Source organism: Echeneis naucrates, chromosome 9 (assembly GCF_900963305.1).
Source record: "Echeneis naucrates chromosome 9, fEcheNa1.1, whole genome shotgun sequence".
NCBI lineage: Eukaryota > Metazoa > Chordata > Actinopteri > Carangiformes > Echeneidae > Echeneis > Echeneis naucrates.
Window position 1 is genome coordinate 14,562,702 of NC_042519.1, and position 27,104 is coordinate 14,589,805.

The 27,104-nt window shown below is 41.3% G+C and overlaps 2 protein-coding genes across 5 annotated transcripts in view; both read left to right on the plus strand.

The window, feature by feature from the left end:
• Positions 1 to 23,796, plus strand: part of dock8 (dedicator of cytokinesis 8) — a 48,184-nt gene extending 24,388 nt beyond the window's left edge. Inside the window, exons 18-48 of the mRNA XM_029509608.1 lie at positions 182 to 283; positions 368 to 463; positions 630 to 864; positions 1,366 to 1,530; positions 1,638 to 1,816; positions 2,265 to 2,357; positions 3,275 to 3,370; positions 4,038 to 4,187; positions 4,516 to 4,629; positions 4,797 to 4,952; positions 5,269 to 5,408; positions 5,612 to 5,775; positions 6,596 to 6,747; positions 7,696 to 7,878; positions 8,094 to 8,220; positions 8,651 to 8,738; positions 8,828 to 8,924; positions 9,349 to 9,483; positions 9,683 to 9,835; positions 11,838 to 11,996; positions 12,094 to 12,194; positions 13,198 to 13,390; positions 14,014 to 14,157; positions 14,911 to 15,042; positions 15,350 to 15,484; positions 15,843 to 15,932; positions 16,543 to 16,779; positions 16,868 to 17,011; positions 18,148 to 18,254; positions 21,357 to 21,527; positions 22,049 to 23,796. Coding sequence (XP_029365468.1) covers positions 182 to 283; positions 368 to 463; positions 630 to 864; positions 1,366 to 1,530; positions 1,638 to 1,816; positions 2,265 to 2,357; positions 3,275 to 3,370; positions 4,038 to 4,187; positions 4,516 to 4,629; positions 4,797 to 4,952; positions 5,269 to 5,408; positions 5,612 to 5,775; positions 6,596 to 6,747; positions 7,696 to 7,878; positions 8,094 to 8,220; positions 8,651 to 8,738; positions 8,828 to 8,924; positions 9,349 to 9,483; positions 9,683 to 9,835; positions 11,838 to 11,996; positions 12,094 to 12,194; positions 13,198 to 13,390; positions 14,014 to 14,157; positions 14,911 to 15,042; positions 15,350 to 15,484; positions 15,843 to 15,932; positions 16,543 to 16,779; positions 16,868 to 17,011; positions 18,148 to 18,254; positions 21,357 to 21,527; positions 22,049 to 22,100 — 4,290 coding nt within the window. The 3' untranslated portion in view covers positions 22,101 to 23,796. The remainder of the gene's footprint in view (positions 1 to 181; positions 284 to 367; positions 464 to 629; positions 865 to 1,365; positions 1,531 to 1,637; positions 1,817 to 2,264; positions 2,358 to 3,274; positions 3,371 to 4,037; positions 4,188 to 4,515; positions 4,630 to 4,796; positions 4,953 to 5,268; positions 5,409 to 5,611; positions 5,776 to 6,595; positions 6,748 to 7,695; positions 7,879 to 8,093; positions 8,221 to 8,650; positions 8,739 to 8,827; positions 8,925 to 9,348; positions 9,484 to 9,682; positions 9,836 to 11,837; positions 11,997 to 12,093; positions 12,195 to 13,197; positions 13,391 to 14,013; positions 14,158 to 14,910; positions 15,043 to 15,349; positions 15,485 to 15,842; positions 15,933 to 16,542; positions 16,780 to 16,867; positions 17,012 to 18,147; positions 18,255 to 21,356; positions 21,528 to 22,048) is intronic.
• A 102-nt stretch (positions 23,797 to 23,898) lies between these two features.
• The window catches only part of aopep (aminopeptidase O (putative)), a 65,288-nt gene continuing 62,082 nt past the window's right edge, over positions 23,899 to 27,104 (plus strand). For all 4 annotated transcript variants that reach the window (XR_003841072.1, XM_029509796.1, XM_029509795.1 and 1 more), the window contains exons 1-3: positions 23,899 to 23,998; positions 25,547 to 26,388; positions 26,628 to 26,797. Coding sequence is in view for 3 of the 4 variants with exons in the window: in XM_029509796.1 (XP_029365656.1) it covers positions 25,589 to 26,388; positions 26,628 to 26,797 (970 nt within the window). In the remaining variant the exon portion in view is untranslated. The remainder of the gene's footprint in view (positions 23,999 to 25,546; positions 26,389 to 26,627; positions 26,798 to 27,104) is intronic.

Genomic DNA, 27,104 nt, shown 5'->3' on the forward strand with positions numbered 1-27,104 from the left:
TTCGAAAGATAGATGCCACCCATGCTTGTCTGCCAGCAGATCATGACTTGCGGAACTTCGCTTATTAAAAGAATGTGTCCCAAGACTTTCGTAGAAAATGTTTTGAGACTCTTGTGTGCCATGTGTGACCTTAAAATGCTCATAGCCGACATGCTGAATGAGCTGTTTGCCTTTTACCCAGTGGCTGCCCATACTGAATAACGATCGACTGCAGACAGGTCAGTTCTGTCTGCCCATTGCCTTGGAGCGACTGCCTGTCAACTATTCACTGCACACACCAGAGGTACCTGCTTCTAGCTATTTGATTGAAGATTGTGCACACAGACAAAGAAAACAGACATCCTAATGACATGTCTTTGTTGTGAAGAAACTTCCTCCTCAGGTCCCTCCAGTTAAGTGGATGGAGAGTCACAAAGGACTTTTCAACCTAGAAATCCAAGCCGTGTCATCTGTACACACACAGGTCAGTATCGGTTGATCAGACAGAAACAAACACGGCAGCATGGCTTCATGCCTTACCCTCTCTCTCTCACATAAACGATGCGCCTCGTCTGTTTCTGTGATCATCATACATTTTGTCTTCACATACAAGCAAAACAGTGTAACTCATGACCCTTCTTCTGTTGCAGGACAACCACCTGGAGCGTTTCTTCACGCTGTGCCACGCCCTGGAGGGTGGAGTCACATTCCCTCTTCGGGTCAGGGAGGAGAAGATTCCAGAGAACAAGCTGGAGCACGAGCTGAAGCTCAGCATCATCTCCCTGTCCTCCTCCAGCTTAGAGCCTCTGGTCCTCTTCCTCCACCTGGTGATGGATAAACTTTTCACCCTCATCATGCAGCCGATGGTCATCGCTGGCCAGACAGGTGAGGAATTTTACTCATTCAACTACACTACAATTTCTAGTTTTTATATCCAAACTTTTTTTTGTTTTGTTTTCTTACCAATCTGTAACTTTTTTTTTTTAAAAAAGCAAAAATACCAAGCATCACCCAACTCTCGCTTCTCCTGTATGAGGAGTCATTGAATATGTGTGGGTTTAAATGATCAACTGGTTAATCAATTGTAAAAAAACTCCGCACAGGTCTACAACTGAAGATGTAAGGAACAAAAGACACACAATTGTCAGTTCTTAGAGGAAACATTCATTATAGGGCTGCAACTGACGGTATTTGCATCACCGCTGATTAATCTTAGTCGTATTGAATGTTATGAAAAATGTCTGAGGATTGAAATTCTTTAAGACATAATTGTTTAAGCAATATCTGCAGTACAATGTTTGAATATAGTGTAGCACTTAAGCAAGGAAAGAGGATGTTTTATTTGTTTTCTCACTAATAGTTTGTGTTTGTGTCTGTATTTTGCAGCCAATCTGGCCCAGATAGCCTTCGAATCAGTGGTGTCTATTGTCAACAGTCTTCATAACAGCCAGGAGCTGATCAGGGACCAGCAGGGGAGGAACAGCCTCTTGTCCACCTACCTGTACTGGGTGTTTCGTCTCCCTGACCCCCCTCAAGACATGCAGAACGCAGGTAGGGACACCACGATCTGATATGAATTTACCCAACTATTCTGCATCTCATTTTACCCACACTCACATTAGCTATGATTATTTTAAGATCTTTTCTTCTGTGTTCAGGCTCAGGGAGTATGGTGGCCCCAGCAGAGAGCCGTTACAGCACCATGGGTCGGGCCACAGCGGCCACGGTCGGCAATATGCTCCTTCAGTCCAGAGTCCGCAGCAGCAGCAACCCTGACATCCCTGCTCCGCACTCCTCCGCTGAAGATACTGAGGTCAAAAACATCCTCTCTGCCAAGGTGCTAACAAAATCTACTCCACTTTAAAAACCTTTTCTTTCAAATGAATTCAAAGAAATGGATTCATGGGACATAAATAAGTTTACTTTTAGTTGTGGAAGCTTTTTCGGGTGCCAACGGAGACCGCAGTAAGATTTATGGAAGATTTATGGAATCTTTGACTGATTTGAAAAGTTTACGAAACAAGCCTTTTTCGTGTCTTCCCTTTGGCTTCCCCGAAAGCCTATTTATCACCAGGCTAACATAAGGTTTTATAAGTTTGACAGACTACACACACATCACTACTGTATGTAAATATCCCAACATGCCTCCTAATACACACAAAACAGTCATTTTCTATTCATTCCCACAGTACATTAGGTAACGTAATAGGCCTCGAGACACATACTCTAATGAAAGCATCGATCACGTTCAATGTGATGGAACCTGTGTGTGTTTCTCTCTCCAGGGCCTCAACAACCCAGGCAGCCGCATGTCCACATACGTGGACATAAACAACCACCAGATCCCAACAGGAAACACCAGGCCCTCTCACAGAAAGGTGACAGAAGCTCACCCCATCTTTGAACGATGACCCTCACAGCCACACAGACTCTCTCTGTTGCTTTGATCATTCGAACCTTGTTACTCCCCAATCCCTAGCACGAAACTCATGTCGTGGCTTTTTGTTCGTCTTGGTAAAATGGATATAAAAGCATTAAGTTTTACATTTCTGATGCCCTGTGAGGCCCATTTAAGGCATGGCATAACAAAGTAAGACACATGTCATCAATCAATGTGAATCTTTGTGAAAAGAACCGTTAATCAGCCATTAATCAATCTGTTTTAATAGATTTCAAACAGGTTATGAACATTACAAAAGAGTTTTAATAAATCATTTTAACTTGAGATGTGCCATCTAATCAAACACCATTCTGTTTGCAGTTGGATTCAGCCTATGATGCTTTAAAATGGCCATCTACATTGATATCATCATTCATCTGCATAACAAGGGGACACCACACTGACCAAGACATATTTATGTTGAAATCTTAAATTTAACTCAATAATCAATCCATTCCATTCTCAAGTCTGGTTATGTATGTATTAGTGGCTATTTGCGGATATTAGGAAGCTCCAGTCTCTGAGATTTGAATAAAAAAAAAAAAGTTTGATAAATTTCTCTCCTTTATCTCAGAATTATTCATGTATTTAACATTATTCATGCTTTGAGGGTCCTACAGCAGGCTTAGCTGAGTGTCAGCCATTTCACTTGTGACCACATGGGGGGAGTGTGACACTGGGCACACTTATGCTGTGTGTGGGTGTTCATGGTGGCTCTTTATTTTTTTCTCTGCTCAAAGCTCACTAGTCAGTTCTTATAGGTGCATTATATAATACTTACCATATTTACTGTCACAGTCTTTATACCTAAGTGAGACTGTGCCTCACCGTAGTCTGTGTTTTGTCTTTTTGTAGCAGTTTCATGAGGAGCTGGCCTTACAGATGGTCGTCAGCACCGGGGTCTGCAGAGAGAACGCATATAAATACGCCTGGTTCTTCTTTGAGTTACTGGTTAGTGTGATTTTTCTTATTTATTTATTTTATTTTTTTTTATTATTATTCTTATTCTTATTATTATTTTTATTTCCATTTAACGAGCAGGTATGTATTAGATTGACAATTATCTGAATCAGTAACGAGCTGCTAGTGATACTAATGATAAATGGACGAGTTAATAGAAATAGGTCACGCTGAACAATCCATGACCTGTTGGTCACTTACCTGCAAAGATAAATGACAGCTTAGCAGTGTGATGAATATGAAGCCATTTTAAAAAGGTTGTAGTCTGTAATTTATCAAGTGGCTTAAACACTTGTGCCTCTTTTGGAGTTTTCGAAATGAATCATCACTCACATTCATTCTCACCCCCTCAGTTACAATAACAGGAATATTTTATAATTTGATGAAAAATTTGGAGAGAATAATGATGATCGTTTAAAAAAAAAAAAAAAAAAAAAGGTGCGCTTTTTACATGAGGTCACTGTTTTTTCATATCAACTTTGAATTTGTCAGGATGCTTAACAAATGATCAAATTAACACATCCATATTTATCACCTATTTCCAATTAACTTGCATTTGTGTTGCTTACCGCTTGCGAATGGTGTCTCCCGTGTTGTTTGTAAGTTGATGATTAATATGTATGACTCATGCTTATTCTGCTTTTGATTGTTTAAATAGGTGAAAAGTATGGCTCAGCACGTGTCACAGCTGGACAAGCAGAGCGTCCCCAGGAGAAGTCGCTTTTCCGACCGATTTAAAGATGACATCACCACCATTGTCTCAGTGGTCACGGCTGAGATTGGGACCATACTGGTCAAACAACAAAAAGTACGAAAAATGAAGACGATAAAAAAAAACAACAAAAAAACGGGGGACGATAACAACAGATTAACTTTGTCTCAAACGGATCAATGAAACTTCTGTGTCCATAACTCTTACACACGACATTTATGCCTTCTGTTCCTCCTGGGTCCAGTAGATGCACTTTCAGCCTCAGTGTGCATGTTATGAGTGTCCCCCAAGCCGAAGGGAGATGGACGTGCTAATTATATTTACCCCTGTTTTATCAAATGCTCGGCTTGCACAGCTAGGTGCTCAACAAGATCCCCTCAGTATAGCTTCCTGATTGCTGTTTGTTGATTTATTGTTGTTTCAGGAGGTAGAGCAAGCAGAGAAAGTCAACATTAGCCTGGCTTTCTTCCTCTATGACCTGCTGTCTCTCATGGACCGAGGATTTGTCTTCCAGCTGGTGAAAAACTACTGCAACCAGGTACAGTAAAACTGATCAAATAAAAAAAAATAAACAAATCAACAAACAAAGCCATGTCTTTTAAATTCATGATTTTTAGATATGTTTCATGGCTGTTTTATTGAACACTGATGGTGGTGTTAGAAGGATGAATAAAGGCATCATTTTTCCACTCAATTTCTCTCCAGATGTCAGCTAAAAGTGTTTCAATGCCGACATTAATCAGCATGCGTCTGGAGTTCCTGCGAATCTTGTGCAGTCACGAGCACTACCTCAACCTGAGTCTCTTCTTCAGCAGCCCTGCCTCTGCCCCCACCTCACCATGCCCATCCATCTCCTCACAGGTTCGACCGCTTGTCATATTTGCTTTGTTGTATCATCTTGCATTTCTACATCAGCAATGTTGCAGAAAAGAAAAAGTTGTGTAAGTGTTGGGTGAGTCTGGGAGAAAAAAAACCCGCAGCTACGATAGGAGAATGTGAAAAGTGAAGTTTGGGGAATTATTGGACAGAGTAGAGGGGATTAGGTGGGATTTTGTCAGGAAAGGGCAACATAGTTTTGATGGACTCTTTGAAAATAACTCTGCTTGGTATTGAGCAAAGATCTTACTACTCCTAATTCTGCTCCTGTCGGTCTCTTGTCTGTGTTTCACCTCCTCAGAGTTCTGGTTCATGCAGTTTCCAGGAGCAGCAGAGGATCTTGGGGTTGTTTGAGCTTTCTCAGGAATTCAAGCAGCAGCACTACCTCACAGGGCTGCTGCTGACGGAGCTCAGTGCCGCCCTAGACATGGAGTCAGAGGGGTACGGAAACACATCCGCTTTCAAGCTGGCCCCAGATATTAAAGCCTTATCACCTTGGTATCACCTAGCTGTAATATAGGTCACCGCTTAAAACCCCTGCTGCAAGTCATGAACGTTACTGTATTAATTTGAGTTGGAGATAAATGGCTAAACGGGAATGTGCCACGATCAGTAATGGATTTAAAATGTCCATGTGTTTGTAGGGGAAAGGTGCAGAGAAAGGCCATCACTGCCATCTATAGCCTGTTGTGTTCTCATGATCTTGACCATCGCTGTATTAAACCCGAGATCAGAGCCAAGGTGGCCGCTCTCTACCTCCCCCTGGTGGGCATCATCATTGACTCCACCAATTACCTGGACTTCACAGGTAAACCCAGTTACATGCACTTAAAGCCTTTGTTGCTCTGTTGTTTTGTTTTTGTTTTTTTATGCAGATTCACTGAGCAAAAAATGCATTTTTTTTCAACTTTCAACTAAACTTGTGCTCCTTTTTTTTTTTTTAATCTGCTTCTCACATCCAAGAAAAAAATATGCCCGTCCTTGATTGTTGCTGGAGTCTGATGGACTGATCCAGATGCCCATTGTGTTTTAACTATAGACACACAGGAGTTGACCTGTACACTGTAACCCTAACCTTAACCCTGCAACTTTATCTGCCACTTTTCTAACTATTTAATTTCAAGTAAAAAAGTATATAGGGCAGCATAGGGGTGCTAATCCCTATCACAATAAGAAGATCGCAGGTTCAGTTCCCGGGCCTGGGGCCTTACTGTGTGGGGTTTGCATGTTCCCCCATGCTTGTGTGGGTTTCGTCCCACCGTCCAAAGACATCATGTTTGGGTTAATTGGTGACTCAAAATTATCCGTAGGTCTGAGTGTGAGTGTTTGTTGGTCTCTGTCTGTCTCTGTGTGTTGGCCCTGTGATGGACAGCTGACCTGTCCAGGGTGACCCCACCCTCACCAAATGTGAGCTGTGATTGGCTCCAGCACCCCCAGCGATCCGGAAATGGATAAGCGGTAGAAGATGAATGAATGAATGGATAAACGCGTGTGTAGGGATGTGTCAATGATTCCTGTGTTTAAATGTGACATAGACACATTAGTGTCACAACTTTTGCACAGTTCGTCCAGCGAGCTCCAGTCCGCTCCCTCAGGTTAACATATGTGCCCCCTGTTTGTCTCTGTAGTTTCTGACACACGTGGTGGGAAAAACAAAACAGGCACACTCGAGGATGACCTTGAGAATGTCCCGCCCATCAATCAGTCTGTTGCCATGGCAATCGCCGGGAACCCCTTCAACACGCTGGGACGGAACGTTCTTGTTTCCATGGCATCCATGGTAAATCTCTGAAAGTGTTGTTGTGTGTCGGTGATAACAAAATTTATTCTATGCCTCTCATTGTTTTTAAAAGGTCAAAAGTGCATCTGTGTTTATGTGTTTGTGTGGTAGTATCTGTAAGTATGCTGCCTCCCAACAGGTGAGCTGCGCTGACGTAGATTGATTAGCTGTCAAATCTGCACACACACTTCATCCATCCTGAAAAAACGCACACCCAGGCGTACACACATAAACGCAGGCTCACATCTGCAGGAGATGGTTTATTGCCATCATAAGTGAACAGGGTCCTCCTTCCTGACAAACACATCCATCAAGTGTAGCTACAGCAACAACACTACAGCTGAACACGGCCGTTCCCTTCGTCCGCTCCTTTCCAGGAGATGAATCAGTTCCTGGTATGTTGTTACATGAAACACTGTTATGGGAAAAACTGATTTTCACACAACTGAGCCATCAGCCTGGTATCCATCACAAATCCAAACATGGCCTCCATAGAGCTTGTTCCTCATTTTCAGGCTGTTCCTCTTCAAACTGCACTTGAATTTTTTTTCTCTCTTAGCAACCGAAATGTTTTTACCGCGAAATATCCCTTCAAATACACAAGTGATATTTTTTCATTAGAGGCAACAAAAAATTGACGCCGGTAATGGTGAACTTGGCTCACGCTCGATGTGGAATATATACCTTGAAACCAGGTTTTAGGTGGGAGACCTGAAACACTGGGAGGTTAATGACTTAATTTATCAAAGGTGCCACATAGTGCAGCAGCAGTATAGCCCCCTATGGTCGTGATTCATCATCACACAAGTGAAGGTAAATCAATCTGAAGTACTTTCCGCAGTAGATTTCAAAAAGAGAACGACAGAGTTGCTTTGTCAGACATACACATGTGCTCCCTCTTCTCTTCAGTTATATCACACCGCATGTTTGTCTCTCTCTTCTCCTCAGCAAGGTAAATCTGTAGCTACGCTGGCAGCAGACACCAGCCGCCACCTGTTGGTGTGCTTCCTGTGGGTGATGAAGAACGCTGATAGGAGTCTAATTCAGCGCTGGACTGTCGATATGCCTCCTTCACAGCTTAACAAGCTATTTGAGCTCCTCACTATCTGTGTGTCCTGCTTTGAATACAGGGTCAGTCTGCTCATTTATTGATTTTTTTTTTGTTGTTGTTTGCTTTGTTTCGTGTCTGTGCAGTCACAACGGTCACTTAATGTTTTTAAAATTCATATGGAAACATATTGTTGGGGACAGCTGTGTATTTGTAGGCATCCTATCTGCCTGTGTTTTTGGCACAATAAAATATTCTTGTTTGCACTTTGTGAATTTATGTGTATATGTGTTTGTAGGGTAAACAGAGCAGCGACAAAGTGAGCACCCAGGCCTTGCAGAAATCTCAGCAGGCCAAGCTGCAACTTGAAGAAGCCCTGCTGAGAGGAACGGGAGCCCGCGGGGAAATGATGAAACGAGTTGGAGGTATTGCATTTCCCTGCGCTTAAAGGAGCACAACTTGGAATTGCTTTTCTGTTACATTTTTAGAGAAACTAGTCAGAACTCAGAATTTTAATATTTTATCAGTAGTTTGTAAATGTGCAGTTTGCAAGTCATGGAAAGAACCAGTCTCAGATTAATCTTTGCTTCAACACATTGATGTGTTACTGCCATAGTCAGTATGAGTACGTCTGCTAAATCTAAAGTTCATATTAAAATATTGCATACATTGTTTTCCCAAACAGGTTATCTGATCTGCTGTTCTCACTGCTATAAAATATAATGCTAATTCATCTGTTTCTCTACACGTATTATTTTGATATGGCTCAGTGCACAATCTGTACTATAGTTCTCACTTGCTGATTTGTTGCGAAATGCTAAATGCTAAAGGTCATCGTCTTTAAACCCCTGATAGGAATGGATCGCATCGTGGGTCAGAGAGAAAACCTGCGCTGGAGGAAAGACCTCACTCAGTGGAGACAAACCAACGACAAACAGGATAAGTATGTCATGATCAGTTTTCTGGCTTGCTCTGTTTTTTTGTTTGTTTGTTTATTTTTTTTCTTCATGTTTTTGCTGCTCTGTTGATCAGGACTAAAGCTGAGCTGGACCAGGAGGCTCTGATCAGTGGGAATTTGGCCACAGAGACAAACCTCATTGTCCTGGATCTGCTGGAGACAATTGTGCAGGTCTGAAAACGCTCCTGAACGCATACAGTATTCTCCAAGACTTTATTGACCGAAGCGCTAAACCTACGCCATACAAAGGTGATACTGTATGTCATCAATCAGTGAATCAACTTAAAAGAAAGGTGGAAACTGGATGAATGCAGAAGTAAATGTTGAAGTTGAGGCCAATATAATAAAAGCACATAACACTTTATAGAGCTTTATAAACTGTCCTTATATGCAGTAATTATAATCTCAGATTCATACATATAGACTGTATATTAACCTTTCTTTGTGTTGTGTGATTGAGACCGATTGCGTTCACTTGTCTCGCTCTGTCCAAGCACTTAATACGTTTGCTTTTTATAAGGATGCCCGGTGTACTAGTTGTTTTGAATCATATGTTGCATCGAATTTTTAATTCTTTCATTTTTCTCCTGTCCAGGCAGTGCCGCTGTCTGATTGTAAGGATAGCGTGGTTGGCGGGCTGTTGAAGGTGTTACTCCACTCACTTACCTGCAACCAGAGTTCAACTTTCCTCTCTCACACCTTCAGCACATTCAGAGCTCTTGTCATCAAGGTATGTTCATTTTAATGAAATGTGCGTGTGTGTGGATGATGTGATTAACTATTCAAGAGGAGGTGTTGGGGTTGGTGTGTTTACCCAAACGCTATCTTCGTTTAAATTAAATGCTCATTTTTGTTTGTGGAGGTGGAAAGCTTGTGTTTCTGGTATTATTTTTATTTATTTATTTCTTTTTTTTGTGTTTTGTGTGCAGTTTGGGGACCTGCTGTTTGAGGAGGAGGCGGAGCAATGTGCCGACCTGTGCCAGAAGGTGCTTCAGTACTGCAGCAGCCCTGTTGATGAGAACAGGAGCCAGGCCTGTGCCACCCTCTATCTCCTTATGAGATACAGCTACAGCAATGCCAGTGTAAGCACACACACACGCACACACACGCGCACACACACACACGGATGGTGGGCTGTTTATGTTCCATTGGGTTACAAGGACACACACAGACCCGCACAAAGCAAATGTCAGACATGTGTTACCTTTCTGTCAAATAAAACCTTATGTAACATCTGAGTTTGCGGTAGGAAATTGTATTTATGTCATATTAAACTTAATTTAAGTGCACGCGAGAGTTCGGTAATTGTTTATGATGCATGTTCTCATGAAGACACAAGGGAAACAGGGAGTCACACATCATATCCCATCTTCTTCAACCAACCCCTCCTCTCAATACCCGCTTGGCTTTAATGTCTTCTCCATGTCTATTTTGAGCGTGCTGCAAAAAGTTTCTGTTGAAGGATGTGTCTCTGAGAAGAGAGCAGAGAGATATGTCACTGTCTGCCTCCCCATGTTCCTACCCCTCTTTAACTAATGACAGCTGGACCTCTGTGTGTGTGTGTGTGTGTGTGTGTGTGTGTGTGTACACACGTGTGGATGTGTAACTATATGTCCCTCAAGGGCAGAGGAAAGAGACAGCAAATTTGAAAGGGGCGGAAAGGAGGTGGTCATGATGGAGATAGAGCAGTGTTCCGTCTGTCAGAGGTGAAGCGCTGATGGAGGGAAGTAAAAATGAAATAGAATAGGATATTGAGAAGAGAGATCTGAAGGGAGGGAGGTTTAGGACAGAGTATCCTCTTTCATTTTCTCCCCTAGTTCGATAACCCGTGTTGCAGTCAATATTTCCTGTGCTTACAGTCAGTACACTTTATGAAAGTCAGTCACCAGCGTGCAGCACGCACACACGCGCAAAAAATATCTCCAGTTTAAAGAGAGCCCTCCCCCTCTGCTTGTTTGTTTACATAGTATATACAAAAGGAGCTGTGATCTGAATTAGCGTGGCGACCATATGACTCACTCGTACAAAACTTGCTCTCCATCTCCTCCTTTGCGTAAGTTTCCATCCCTTCCTGCACTTTCATATGCCCCCCAACCCCCCAATCATACCTGTGTTTAAAAAAAAACTGTCCTGAGTATGGAAAAGCTAAAGGAAAAAGGGACAGATGAGAGATACAAAAGTGGGTTATGTGTTGTCTTAAGTTCATTTAGGTTGCCACTGAACACACACGCTCACACATACACACTGACTTAGAGGGCAGTGATGGGTGGTTAGGCTCTGGCTCCATGCTCAGTTGAACAGAATGGGGCTGTAGAGATGATCCATGGGTGATTATGTCTCTGCTAATGGGAGATCATTTCCCGCTTAGCTGGTCATGCTGGAGATAGATGGGACTTCACACATACAAGAGCACTCTCTCGCGCACACACACACACACATGAACACAGTGCTCACTGCAGAGGATGGAGGGGTGTTTTTCAAACCTGTTATCACAGGCAGGTGGTGTAAAAAACGAAAGAAAAAAGAAGCGAGAGAGCGATTGGCCTAACTTGACCTGGAGAAAATGTGTTCATCTTGGCTATGTGTGGGTTATTGTTCCACGTATAGAGGATCTGCTACCATGCAGTCATAAATGATCAAAGTGCAGTGTGTTTTTACAAGCATGTTCTGGTACTCTGCCGATATCTTTGAAGAAGAGAGCAGAAGTTGTTCGTTACTGAGGCCGTGTAGCTCTAATATAACATTGGTACCTAAGAGTCTAAAAAAGACCTGAAGAAAATACACGCATGCTTTCTTAGTTACCATAAAATGTAAGACATAAGAAAGTAAGAAGAACACAATCAAATGATCATAAATGGACAGAAAAGGGAATCATCTTTTCCGGGCAAAGCTGGATTTGCCTCTTATGTTTAAATGTGCTGTGTCTAGCCGCTTAATATATTAAATTTCATTCTTTGGCTTGACAAGAAGGCAAGCAAAGCAAAGCAAGGAAATGTTTTCCTTTTGGAGTCTGTGGAAATCAATAGTCGCATGAAATTCAGCCTGACTGAGCTGCAAAAATGAACATTTCTCCTTCTTCATCAGAATTTCTCACGAGTGAAGATGCAGGTCACCATGTCCCTGGCCTCGCTGGTGGGCAAGTCGTCGGACTTCCAGGAGGAATACCTGCGACGCTCACTCCGTACCATCTTAGCCTACGCAGAGGAGGACACTGAGATGCAGAACACTCAGCTGCCCTCGCAGGTAGAAAACCAAACACACAGTCATACAGACATGGCTGTACTGCATTGCGTTGCACTAACATTGACTGTATTATGGCCTCACGTTTTGCCCTTCTCAGGTGGATGAGCTTCTAAGAAACCTTAACAGTATTTTGTCAGACACGGTGAAAATGAGGGAGTTCCAGGAAGACCATGAGATGCTCATGGACCTCATGTACAGGTGAGAGACAAAGCGTCTGTCTCCCTGTCTCTGTCTGTCTTCGGCGTCTGTCTCCTAATGTCTCATTCTCTTCTCTTTCTCTCATCCATGTGGTTTCTCTGCTGCTGGTTCCTATTTCTCTGTGGTCTGGGCTGTTTTGCCTCTATTTGCTGCCCTCACTATGGTAACCATGTGGTAGCAGTTTAGTCTTGTGATCTGATTCTTTTTTTTGTGTATGCAGATGCAAGCAGCGTGTGTGTCTGTGTGTGTTTTGAGTTAGCCTTTTCACACACACAAACCCGCATATATACACAGAGACACAAAGAGAGCATACATGTGCTGTATGTTGATTTAGGCACTTTACCTCGACGTGCTCTAATGTCACCTACAAGTATCGTTTATCATGCCCCTTTCTGTTTGAGTTTTGCTCCCATTGACTTGATAGGTGTGCGATCACTGGGCGTAATGACTTTACACGTTTACCTACACTCAGCCTAGCATTTACCTCCAAGTTCCCAAACAAACACACACGCAGGTCATTGATGGGAAAGACAGTTGGCCTCCAGATGCTTGGAATTCATTTGCAAATACAGTCTGGTGACTCACCTGCTTTATAAATACATTTGTATGTTTAGAGTTGTAGATGTTAGATTCAGCTAATGATTATTCATACATTCCACGTTTTTGTTCACAATAAAACCCACAAGCACAAATTTAGTTTAGCTTTAATTTTATAATCACCCACTTCAAGTTTGGTTAAGAATATTATTAGATTTTTATTTTATTTTTTTGTAGTTGACACGCTTTGCTGGTTCCTCTGCGTGCACGCCAAAATATATTGATATAAATGTACTGCAGGGAATTCACGTCATTAAGTACCACTGTAACTTTGAATTTATTCTGCCTTTTTGGCCAAGTCATTCTTGGGAAAGAGATTTTAATCTTAATTAGGTTAGGTTTTACTTGGTTCAATAAAGGAAGAGACAAAAAGCAGACAAATACCCTTCTTCTCCTTCCTCCCCAGGATAGCGAAGGGCTATCAGACATCTCCTGACCTCCGTCTGACCTGGCTGCAAAACATGGCAGAGAAGCACAACAACAGGAAATGTTACACAGAGTCAGCTATGTGTCTGGTCCATGCTGCTGCCTTGGTGGCTGAGTACCTGAGCATGCTGGAGGATCACAAGTACCTGCCTGTTGGGAGTGTCACCTTCCAGGTAGACAACACAAATGCAAATATGCACATAGACTTTAACAATGGACTTAAAACATCTGCAAAAAAAAAAAAAAAAAAAAAAAAAAACAGCAGTAATTACAGCTGCACAAGACAACCATTTATCATTTGTTTGTTGTAGCTGTTGGCTAGGTTGTTGAACGGAGGCAAACCCTCCATTGCACAACGCACCACATTACACGTCTCCCCATGGATTACGTCCATATGTGGTTGTCTGTGTCCAGAGGGGGGAGCTGAACACTCATAACGTCAACATATAAATATGGTTTCTCGGTAACTCTTGTTTTACACCACGCCTTTTGAAGATGAAGGAGGAAAAAAGGCGAACGTGCTCCTGTGGGAACATGTAAACAGTCTATTTGTCTAAACTGAAAACAAAGCTACTCTAATGTTAGTGTCATCGATGAGCTTTGTCGCACACGAGACCTCTGTTGAGCTCAGGTACAGGACACTCTAACCTGCAGCAATGGGCAGGTCATTGATTGGATGGTCATCAGATTAGCTCCCTTTCTCACTGTAGGACATGTCCTTTTAAAGCCAGCCGTGTGATTGGTTATTTGATTAAGAGGGCTAATTGATTGATTAGCTAACTGATTTTCTCCTCAGAACATCTCTCCAAACGTCCTGGAGGAGTCGGCGGTATCGGATGACATCCTGTCCCCGGACGAGGACGGGGTGTGTTCGGGACGCTACTTTACTGAGAGTGGCCTGGTGGGACTGCTGGAGCAGGCTGCTGAGCTCTTCAGCAATGTGAGACAAAGAAGCCACACTGACTTCATGTTACTTATGTTGAGGCTGTTAAAGTTACCTCAGTGACTCCGCCTGCCTCATCCAACGACCAGGCAGTTTGACGTTGGGAACCAAAGTTGTATCCCAAAGCCATAATACGTGCAAATACTTATCGAGTTTTGTGGATGGACGCTGTTCTTCTATAATAGAAGCAAATGAGAAAGTGTGAGAAGTTAAACTAGCTGTAGTTTTACTTTTAATTTAAGTGTATCAGCTTCAGGCACATATGAGAAAAAGTTCATAGCAAAACATTTAGGAATCTCGTAATTGGCGCTGCCTTTTGAGAGTCAGGTTTTGGTGGTCTTTTTTTCTTCCTGCCAAGTCTGCTAGTTTCTTACTTCAGAATAACGAACATACTATTGAGTAAAGAATAAAGTGAAGTGTGTGCAGTCAATATAAGCTCCAATTTATTTTGTGGAACAAATAATTTCACTAATATTGATGAATGCAATTTTCGTACATCTGCTATTTCAATACATAACACAAAGAACACTGCTTAGGGTAGCAAAGTGAAGCAAAGAATGACCAAGTTCATTGCTCAATGCTGAAAGTAGTCAATGTTACAATTCGTAGTATGGATTTAAGATTCCACAGGTGTTTTGGGAAGTCATGCCATAGAACATTTGGCTTACATTTTTTGTGTTAATTGCAAATATTTCCTCTTTATAAACTGTATCTGGCCATGCTAACCAGCTGTAATGGCTGTGTCTCCAGGGTGGTCTCTATGAGGCAGTTAACGAGGTCTACAAGATCATCATACCAATCCTGGAGGCTCACAGAGATTTCCGAAAACTGGCATCCACTCATGACAAACTGCAGAGAGCCTTTGATAACATCATTCAAAAGGTAATGATTATATGATTGTGTGAACACTCTTTCACTTGTGCAGCTATTTTGAAAACAGATATTAGATATTATATTTATTAATTAATTAAAAAATCATTTGGGCTCATAAAATACCTTACTCAGTATTTCAGCGTTTATGTGAGATGAATGTGGACAAGATAAGAAATTTAAGAATTTTTTTACCGGCACATCAAGTTTTCAAGTGTTTTGTCACAGTAAAAATCCCGTTAAAGGCTATAACCTTAATGAGAGAAAATTTAACTGATATTATGCTGATTAGAGGCTAATCAACTGTCTTTCCCTGCAGGGTCATAAGAGGATGTTTGGAACCTATTTCCGTGTAGGCTTTTACGGGGCCAAGTTTGGCGACCTGGACGAACGGGAATTCGTTTACAAGGAACCAGGGATCACACATCTGCCTGAGATATCACACAGGCTGGAGGTACAAATGTGCGACTGCTGTGGAATGAAACTGGCTAGACTGGCGAAATCCAATAATAACTTAGAGAATCTGAGCGAATAGAATGACTCAGGGCGAGACTCGCATTCATCCATTTGTTTTAGTGAATTTTTTTTTTTTTTTTTTTTTTGTTAGAGTCTGGAAACCTTGGCATTAATTTACATGCTTAAAGGGAGAAATAAATTCATCAAGAGCTGTACAATGTCATCCTCAATCAAATGAGCCATTATATGCTTTTAGCCTTAAATGGTGATGAAATGAATGACATTTGCCCCAAAACATTTAATACACTATCATATGGATAATAGTGTTTGTAACTGCAGAATTTCACTCTTCCTAGAACTTCTACAGCCAGCGTTTTGGAGATGACACATTAGTGATGATCAAGGACTCAACACCAGTGGACAGGAAACAACTCAACCCCAACAAGGTATTGTTTCTACTGTCATCAAAATACATTATATTAAATTTTATCTTTCCATATAGTGATGTTATGTTTCTTACATTAGATTAAAAAAAATTTTGAAATAAACACAGTGTATGTTTTGTAGACGTGGATAAGCAATAATGGGAAATGAATGTGTGTACTGGAACACAAATTCTGCAACTTAATTAATTAATTTCAAAAGAAAACGTATTTTCTAAGCAGTGACTGAATTTCCTAATGTAGGCAAAATATGTAGAAAGGAAATACAGAAAATTTGTTGAAATTAAATGAAAAGCCTTTAGCAGAACAAGTGTGTCTGTGTGTATACATTAGGAAGGATAGAAGCTAAAAATGAAAACATCAGTCCTAAAAAAAAAAAGATTAGTCGAGGGGGGAGGAATGCAGAAAGCAGCCCAGGACGACTGGGTGCACTGATGTGTCTCCCTTCAGCATCCTCCTCCCTGCTGACTGAGGCTACGGCTGTCAAGAAAGGAAGCACCGTTGGCAAAATAAATACATGCATAAAAGAGTAAAACTAAAATCATCTGGGTTTTTATCTCAGTGAGAGCCTAGTTTTATAAATAAAAAAAACGAAACCACCACTCTTTTCCAGGCATATATCCAGATCACTTATGTGGAGGCCTACTTTGACGACTATGAAATGAAAGACCGGGTGACTAACTTTGAGAAGAACTTCAACCTGCGGCGCTTCATGTACACAACGCCCTTCACCAAGAGCGGACGACCGCGGGGTGAACTCAACGAGCAGTACAAAAGGAAAACCATTCTCACCACCATGCACGCCTTCCCCTACATCAAGACTCGCCTCAACGTCATCCAGAAAGAGGAGGTTGGAGCCAGATTCATAGCTCCTCCACATGTGTTGCTTCATGACTGGAACAATAAAGTTTCACATTATTGCTGTTTTTTGCCTCCAGTTTGACCTGACTCCAATTGAGGTAGCCATAGAGGACATGCAGAAGAAGACCAGAGAACTGGCAGTTGCCACACACAGAGAACAGCCTGATGCTAAGATGTTACAGATGCTGCTACAAGGCTCTGTGGGAGCCACTGTTAACCAGGTAATATACGAGTACTGCAGAGTTTTGTCAATGAAGGCAGCTGCTTGTATTTTGCTCCACTATCTGTCTGCTTCTATTACAGCTGAAAAGTCTTGTCCTTCATGTTTAACCAGTGGTTGCTTTTCTCATGTCATACATGGTCCTTTTGTGCCCTCCCCCCAGAGTTTTCCTTCTTAATGTGCAGGGAAAAATAAACCAGAATAATTTACCTCCATTTGTCTTATCACATTTGCAGTTTCCATTGTAGTCTGCAGGTGGGAGACATGACAGTGATCAGACATCAAAGCCTTCACCCCATCCATAACCCTAATCCTTATTTTGCTTTTCCCCTGATTTAGTTAAAACGTCAATTCATGGCCCCTCTTCCTTTCATGTCCCTCTGCACGGCATGCTGAACCGGAGGTCTCTTTGATCTGATAGCTTCCAGGTCCTGCCAGCATGGTGAATGTTGGAGTAATGATGAAGCTCGCTGCAGCGTCCCCCCCCCCGCTTTCCCCCTATGCTTTATCTTCCAGAGTCTAATCTGACAGGTCCCTCGCTCCAACCTGATGGTTGTATACATAACGCTAATGCTCAGCAACTCTGTAAACATATAACTCTTGACTGTAATCAGCACACAAGATTGGGTTTTTGTGTCTGGGTCCACAGCTTTGTCACGGAGGGACTGAGGCCCCAGCAAAGTGCGTTTATGATACTAATCAGAGCTGTTTAACTGTGCCTGTCTTGATGCAGGTGCTGTGTGAGTGTGCTGCGGTTTTATGATGGATTTAAGTTAGGCTAACAAGATCTCATACTGGGCAAATGAGAGCCAAATGGTTGGGTGTGTGTATGTGGGGTTTGCTGTGACATTAGCCATGCAGGAGGCCAATCATGGCTCCTTCTCTGTTCTCCTCCTCATGTTCTAGTTCAGCATCTTGGCCCTCACTTGTATGAGGCATTCAGTTAGCAAGTCAAGCCTGTCTGAATGAGGGGCATTCCCATCCCTCTTCTGTCCACACACTAACACTTCCTCTCTTACCTCCTCTCGTTCCTTCCTCCCCTCTTGGTTTTTGTGTTCTCTTTCTTTGTATCTCTAACTCTGACTCTTTTATTTTTGTCCCATTATTCCTCCTGCTCTCTCCCCTCCCCTGTTGTAGGGCCCGCTGGAGGTGGCCCAGGTCTTCCTGAATGAGATCCCAGCGGACCCAAAGCTCTTCCGTCACCACAATAAACTGCGCCTGTGTTTCAAAGAGTTTATAATGAGGTAAGATGCAATCAAATAAACACAACCTTTGAGAACACACTGTACCAAAGTTTTATAAAAATGAGATAAAAAACAAATACTCCACAAAAATAAATATTTGTATAACAGACTTTGATTGTGAGCCATAAATATAAAGAAATTCAACAACATCTTTACTTCAATTTGCATTTGAACCCTTTATTTTTAGCTGTTGCTGGCAACTGGCTCAGCAGGTGGAAGTATAGAACCACACTTCAAAAGAATGTCTGGGTCAGAAATTCAATATCTTTGTAAGATATGACAGAATGAGTGAAAATCTCCTCCAGGATGTACTAATGAATACAGCATTACCGGTGCCAGTGCAGAAAGATAAAATAAGTGTGAGTGATGGAGAACGATATTCCTCTTGTTTAAGCTGGGTGTCAATCAACATGCAGAGATGGAAGTGATAATTGCCACCAGATAGCAAAACAGTTAATAGTTAAAAGGATTAAACAGGTAGGGGAATTGTGAATGAATATCATCCATTATGATGTTTTGTTTTTTGTTTTTTATTTCCCAAATGACAGTGGAGGATTTTGTCATCATAATATCACTGAGCCGTTTTTCCCCTGAAATTGCAAAGGTTTATTACTCCCAAGAGTTTCAATATATATTGAATATTCACATAATTTGAACCATCCTACTCAAAGCAATGTGTCTCAGGGTATGCCAGTTTTGTGCTTTGTGTATGTGAGTATCTGTGTATATTGTGTGCGCATGCATGTGTGTGCCATTTCATCTCCTGTGCATATCCTGTTTGCCTCCAAAAGGTGGTTTTCATTTTCTAACCCTCATGTTACATTCCAGCTGCCTTGATTGCTACAAGCAGGTTGGCAAATATTTACTGTAATTTCAGAAAGGTTTATTCCCCATTCTAAATCCAGGCAGCCTGGCACTGGACCCTTTGTGTGCCAGTCTTCTTGACAATGGCTTTCTTATAAAATCCACGCAGGAAAACACTGTTCTCTGTGTTGGTCATCTTTTTCCTCCACTGAGCTCAATCTCTCCCATTTCAAACAGTATGTTCCCCTCAGGCGTCAGGTCTCACATCCAAACATGTCATCTGCTGTGCAGCTCATTACTGTAAACACTGATTTTTAATTGCTTAGTCATCACTGTGGCCACTTCATTGTTCAGGCTACATTTGTGGGATATACATCGACATTGCAATCAACAGAATTTTCTTTCCTGCAATTCTTCATTTAGAGGATAATTGAGAACATTTCATGAATTACAGAGAAATGGCCCTGCGGTTACACAGCATTAGGAGTGTGAAGCAAATTAATGAGATGACCTAAAAGCATACCCTTATCGTAAAAAAAAAAAATAAATCCTTATGATGTGTATCATAATATAGCATATGTATGCAAGACTCCATGTACTATACATAACTATTTACTTTTATACAATAAAACTCTGCATATGTAAAATTAATACCTAATAACTCACAAATTTCTCTTGATGTATATTTACTCTCAGCTTTGTAAATATTGGACAACTAAACTGTAGATTTTGTTTTATTATTTAATATTTTATCTTCGTGTTCCAGAATAACACCATTACATACATATAAAAGATAAAATGCTTCTCGCGTCTTAGTCCAGGGGCAAATATGTCTTAAGATAGTTTTAAGAAATGAAAAAAATTATATTAAACTGGTTCAGACAATCAGAAGGTTGTGGGTCCAGTGGGTTTCATCCGGGTGCTCCGGTTTCCTCCCACTGTCCAAAGACATCATGGGTTAACTGATGACTCTAAATTGTCCGTAGGTCTGAGTGTGAATGTGAGAGGTTGTTGGTCTCTGTTTGTCTCTGTGTGTTGGCCCTGTGATGGACTGGTGGCCTGTCCAAGGTGTACCCCGCCCTCACCTAATGTGAGCTGGGATCAGCTCCGGCACGACCCAGAAATGGGCAAGCGGTAGAAGATGAATAAATTAATTATATTAATAAAATTTAATTAACTAATTAAAAAACAAAAAAACGGAAAGAGAAAAGCCACAAACATTTAACTATACTGGAGTCAAGAGGAAAATTCATCTCTTTGTATATATATATATATATAGAGTTTATAGCTTGTAGAGAGAAATTTTTGTAAAACACTGCAGTGCTGCTGCTTTTTAGCGCTCCTTCCTTCCTTCCTTTGGGCCAGATTTAGATAACACTGGGTTCGTCTTAAATGAATGATGTTCCAAGAGCCAATGTACAATACTTCAGAAATAAGTAATATCCTTAGACAATTCATAAAATGTAAGCACCTAGAAATTGTGAATACTCATCAGGAGTTTGTGTTAAACACTTAAAATCAAGAAGTCAGAAAGAAAATAATATATGTTAGATTATTTTTTGGGTTTGGGAACATCGTTTTCTCTTGCAAGTTGTTATTAATGCTCATTGCCCCCCAGGCTGGCTGTATAGTGTTACCCAAAATTGCTGTTTCCATATAACCCTCATTAAAAGCTATGAGATAAACTCAGACATGTGTTTGTAATCATCCCTGTCTCTCTGATTTCCTGTAGTCTGCCTTGTGTGTTGGCCCTGATACATGTCATGATAGAGCTCTCCGGACAGACCCCATGTCTGACCTTTTCTGTTAGTCATGCTCAAAGTCAAGGCATTTTCTTTTTTCCATAAGGCAAAAGAAGATTGTATTTTATGTTTTTTTTATTTATTTTTATTTTATTTTATTTTGTAGTTTTACCTCTGCTGCTCATTTTGCTTTATTTTCAGCTTAATGCCCATTCTAGTAGACATACTTTGAAAGGTGTGAGATATACAGGATAGTCAAGTGCTTTATTAACTCATTTAAAGTTCTTTCTTGCAAAGGAGTCCAATTTATTTCAAACTGTTACAGAGCTCTGTTAACATGAAATGGCATAGTGCATTTCTGAAGCTTTGAGGATAGAGGTGGATTAATGCAAGATTGGGTTGCACAGAATGATTGCTGAAACAGTTTTTACGTCTGAGGTTATTGCATTAAAAGGGTCAAGCAGTACACTTAGCGCTTTTTTTCATCTCAGACAGTATCATTTAAGAAAATGGATTTTGACACTGATGCCTCCGTGCTGTGCTCTCTGTCCGGTAGGTGTGGTGAGGCAGTTGAAAAGAATAAGCACCTGATCACATCGGACCAGAAGGAGTACCAGCAGGAGCTGAAGAAAAACTATAACCGCTTGAGAGAAAGCCTGAGGCCTATGCTGGAGAGGAAGATCCCTGAGCTCTATAAACCCATCATCAGGCCTCGGGTGGAGAAAAGGTAAACACACCCAGCAAGTCAAAAAGCCAGAACTACTTTAACATGAGAGACTGAGGGAATAAAACGCATATCGCTGCTCTAGTCATACTGTCAGTGACACCTTTGGAGGTGTTGATGGCTGAAGCAGAGCTGTATTGCATAGACTGACAGTTGAACCCATGGCCAAAAATGGCCTGACATAGGCCATTGATGCTCATTTGCTTAAGTGGTTTTCTGATTGAGCATGATGATCTTGGTACATCTGGTAATAATGTGTTATTTGAAAGCACCAACTACAGATTTTTCTGCCAACTACTCAGTTTTTGGAATCAGGTCTCCAAAAACAGTTGGACCGATTTTTATAAACACCAAGACAAAGTAAAATATCAAATACCAATACTGCCCGTGCTTGTGGGAAAATTTACCATATGCTTCTGCTACCATGCCTACTCCTCTTCATTGTTATCATTCCTTTTTTCTTTTTATTTGACCTCTCTCCAAACTACTCATTTGTCTCATTCACTGCCCTTTCCATCTTACAGAGAGTCTTTCAAGCGTCTGAGTTTCCGTAGAGCTCCAGAGGAAAACTGCTGAGATGGCCAAACTCGTCTGAGCTACAGAGAGGAAGGGGAGACTGACAGATGGCTGAAAGAGGGAAAGAGAAGATAAGATGAAAGAGGAGAAAAACAAGGATAAGAACTTCTGCACTCCTTTGTGCAGGAGCAGTACACTGTGTCCACAATGGCGGACTCACATTTTATTTTTTTTTTTTTCCTTTTTTCTCAACACTCCAGCAGCATATGACTGCTGTTTGTCCTTGTTTATGATTTAACAGTTGTTTGTTATGGTAGGCAAAAGGAGAGTGGGCACATAAAAATTGGGTAGTAGGAATCTCAAGCAAATTGTAGCCTGTTGAGTTTCACTGTAAAATCTTCAGATGCTCAGATGTTGGCTCTGTTGATTTCCTTTTTTAGAGAACTGCAAGTCCTAATAATGCTGCAAAAATTTCCTGTAAATTTGCAAAGTAGCAGACTATATTTCCTCCCTGAGGTCTTTGCTGGCCCAGGGCCTCTATGTGTGCCAATGATTCGAGTGTCCAGTTTGTATTTTTATGTAACTGTATGAATGGATGTGTCTTTATTTAGATGTCTGGAGTGGAAGATTTTAGTGCCATACTAAAGTCACTTTTGACTCAGTGATGATAAATGATTCTGTTATGAGCTAAAGGACCTCAGAAACTCCACTATGTGCCAGTTAGTGCAGCAGCAGTATGGATGTATTTCTGCACTTGTATACAATTTTCTGTGGTAACTGTTAAGGCCATTCTTGTCTTATTATTATTGAGCATACAGTACCTCCCCATGTAGATAAAGCTAAACTTATTAAGAGTGGTCTGATGTAAACAGGAGGCTGAGTGTCTGGACAACTTCTCTTTAAATCCAACTTGTGTACATAGTAGTGGTATTGGATTACAAAGATGTTTACAAACGTATAAATAACTACTTTTTGAATTTTATTTTATAGAAATGTATTTTTAGACAGAAAACTTGCGATAATGATGTTAATTTGAAATAGTATTGAGAAGGCAGGATTGCTCTAACAATCTCAATGTATGTGTTAAAAGTTTCAGTACCTGTAAATAGGTCAATTCCAATGATCCTCACAGTATCAAATTGAACTGCTATCTTGCTTGGTTAGGAAATTAGATACCTAACTAGGCAGTGTTTTGAAAAGCCACTCCACACAGCTGTGCTCTACAATGTGAATAATGTCCAAATACATTCCAGAAAAAATATTTACTACTGCTTTGGAGTGATAAAACTTGAGAACCGGATTTTATTTGACATCCATATAAGAGCGCACTTCATTGGTGTTATGTTGAAGCTCAGTGTTGTATTTCAGTCATGTAAATGTGCTGGAATAACAAAAGTAGGCATACTTTTTTATTTGTAACATTAATACTTGTCCGAGCATAGTTTGATATGTTTCCAATTACATCTCTTATTTATGAAATGCAAAATGGATCAATGATATGAAAAGGTTCTGCGCTCTGGATATTAATCACAGGTTTAAATGTATACCTACCTATGTTTGAAACATTGATGTCATTAGGTGCCTCTGTGGTATTCAACCACTGGAGACTGCAGTTATGTTTTTTTTTTTTTTTTTTTTCGTTTGTTTGTTTGTTTGTTTGTTTGTTAATTTAAGGTTCATACCTGTCATGTTTTATTAAATGTGGAATTTTAACTTGCATACATGCAAGGCTGTCAAAGTACCGAATAAAACGTAATATATAGACATCAGTGCGTTTTGATCTATCCATCTATCTCTCCGCTGGGTATAGAACTACAACCTGCTGCCGTCGCGTTCGCCTGACGTCATCGCGGCGCGACGGAACGGCTCCAGTGTTGATTGGCAGCGGACCGGCGGGCTGCCGGTGACCGTGGATGTACCGTACCAGCTGACTGCATGCACGCCGGTGACACTCGCGGGTATGTTGGTTGTCGGCGGCCGTCTTTCCGCACGTTGTCGAGCCCCCCCCCCCTCTGTTCTCTGAGGAGGAGAGCGGACTCCCCCTCAACTCCGTGACTGATGTTTCCGTAGCCCAGTTAGCTCCCAAAGTTTAGGACTCATACGCCAAATGGTCGGGTTACTTTGCGTGTCTGTGCTGTGTTCCACTGGGCCGCCATGTCCGGCTGACGCCGCGGTTCATCGGGTGTCCTCCTCCCAACCTCTGAGCTGACTCAGAGATGACTTGCATGAGAGGCAAGCTCTTACCTGTTTAGCCTTTAAGGACACCGAATGCGCCCCGACCTGCCAGTTTAAACTTTCCCACAAAGATCTTTTAGCAGATGATAATTTTTAAAAAATCTATTTAATCACCGTCTTTACTGCATCGGGCCCATGGGAACCCACCTGCAACGACTTCAGCACAAAATCTTATCAGATCGAGCTTTCGTTCTGTCTCCACTGAATGGCCATAAGAATGCAAATTGTGCTGTGAAATAAATGTTTTTTCAGAAACCAGTGATCCACACATGCATTGGTTTACAGTAAATAATCACAGTAACTTAATCTGTGTCAAAGTGACAAGGTTTATTTGTTAAAAAGTCAATTTTTGGCGTCAGGAAACAAGGTATGGAAAAAGTATCCATTTCTTAACGGCCTTAAATGAAAAGCCAGATTGTACAGAGGCAGAGCCTCTTTTAGGGATTTCACAGACTTCCCAAGCAGTTGACCGTGATACTCTGATTATTTCCTCCACGCAAAGTTCTATTGAATTGCTATTTTAATACTCCGAAATGGATATTTTAAATGGAAAAAATAAAATATTCAAAGGTCAAATATGGAGCCGTTAATTTGTTCTCAAACTTTATAGTCACAGTATGTGCAGATACAATGAACTGAATCACTAGTCGAGAATAGATTTTGTTTTTTTTTTTCATAGAAAAACTGAGAAATATGTGTCTTATTTTTTCTCGTTGCTGTTTTATTTTGCTCATAATTTTAGGAATATATCCATGCACTGAATAACCTCTGAATAGGAATTTGTGCTGTAAATTGTAATTGCACATCTGTCTTGCCAAGCCTGCTTAATGCCTCGAGCGGGCTAAATGGAAGGATTGTGACAGCAAAGACTCTCATATACTGCAGGAGAACTTTTTACTGCAAACAGTTAGCTGTTAATGGTGCTGGGCTAAGACGACTTGCTATCACTGCTTCAATAACACGGATCAAAATAGGATCTTCCAGGTGTTATGTCTTGGAAACATTTGTGGAATGTGTGAAAGGATGGTGTTTGACCCCTTAAGTTTCAGTTTGAGTTCAGCGTACAGGCCCTGACAGATTTGGCTTCATCACAGTGTGCTTACAGAACACTTCATTCATTCGCAGGCTTAAGTACATCTAGCTACAGGAAGCTACGGAATATGAACTAACAGTTTTGTCTAAAAGTTACATAAACACACATCTACTTAATTAGCCTATATTAATGAAATATTTTGCAACATAAACAAGTAAAACTGTATATCTGTTTTTAGGTTTGGCCATTACCTACTCAACTTTCATGCAATTTGTGTGACATGGAGCCAGAACTAAATCCCGACGCTGATGACCTTCCTCTCCGAGCCAATACTAACCACATACTTGTCAGACATTATGTGCTGGACCTGACAGTTCATTTTGAAAGGAAGGTCATCAGTGGCAGTGTCGTTCTATTCCTGGAGCCACGCTGTGGGGTGAAGATTGAGACTGAGGGTGGTGCCCAACCTGGTGATGGAGCTAACTCTTTAAAAATTATCGGGAGCCAGGATGAGGATTCAATAGAAGATGGAACAATAGGGCTTCGGAAGCCTATGTTAAGTATGAAGAAGAGTTTTGGTGCTGGAGAAGGAAAAGGAGATGAATTTCAGGCTGTGTCTGAGTTGGGTTCACAGCCTGCAACGGAAGCGAAAAATATTCTTTCTTCAAATTTGTTGGAGAGCACCACTGACAACGACTTCACCTTAGTGTTGGACTGCTGTGACCTTGATGTGTCAAAAGTTGAAGAGGTGGACATCACCTCTGTGTCAGCCCTCCCATCAGTGGTCAGATCTGAGAAGTCTGAAGTCAGCTCAGTGAACCCACAGGCATCCTTTATTCAGGAGCTCCTATCCCTGCCCTCCAGCCAATGGAAGCATAAGCACCAGCTTTTTTTGCTGTGCAGTTGTGCAGCTGGCGCGAAAGACGGCGGGTCGTTGCATTTTTGTCAAGACCGGTGGAGTCTCCAGGTGAGAAAGAGAGGATCAGCGTCCCCTCAGGAGTTCCCTCGCGTTATCAGGATCTTCTATGAAACAAGACCAACAGGAGGCTCTGTGAGATGGACCAAAGACCAAGACGACAGGTTTGTCTTAAAATGCAAATTCTAAAAACCAATCCATAAAAGTTTCCCTCTTAAAGCTGATATTTTGAGCTTGCAGTGTGAGAACAAAATAATACTGATTCATTAATTCACAAAAACATGCCACAGGCTGTTTTATTCTGTTCTCTGTGTGGATCCTTTGCATGTGTTTGTATATTTGCTGGATCCTTTGAGCATTGAAACGAGGGTTGTTTATAGTTTACCATTGTTTACCCTTCCAGGGTGTGTATTTACACTGCCGGTTCTCCCATCAACAACCGAGCCCTCTTCCCCTGCCAGGAGCCGCCTGTTGCCATGTCAACATGGCAGGCCACAGTCCGGGCCCCCAGTGAGTGTGTGGTTTTGATGAGTGGGGAGGAGCAAGCTGCACCTACTGAGGACAGAGACACACGTAAGCTATTATTTCACATTATTTTTCTGGCAACCAATAGCCAAATTCTATTGATGTAGCCCAGAATCGGAAATCAGTGAATTTGTTAAAATCTCTGTTTAGCATGTCCAAAGCATAGAACACCTTCTTTCTTTAGACCTCTGAGTTGATTGATTAACCGATTAATTGATTGGCTATTTGTTCAATTGTGAAGGTAAAGTTAAGAAACATGGCCTCAGTAGTTTGATTTGATAGAAGGTCTTGTAGAAATGTGAATGGTACCAAAAAGAACTCCACTTTTGAGGGTTGTGGGCCTTACCTTCATTAT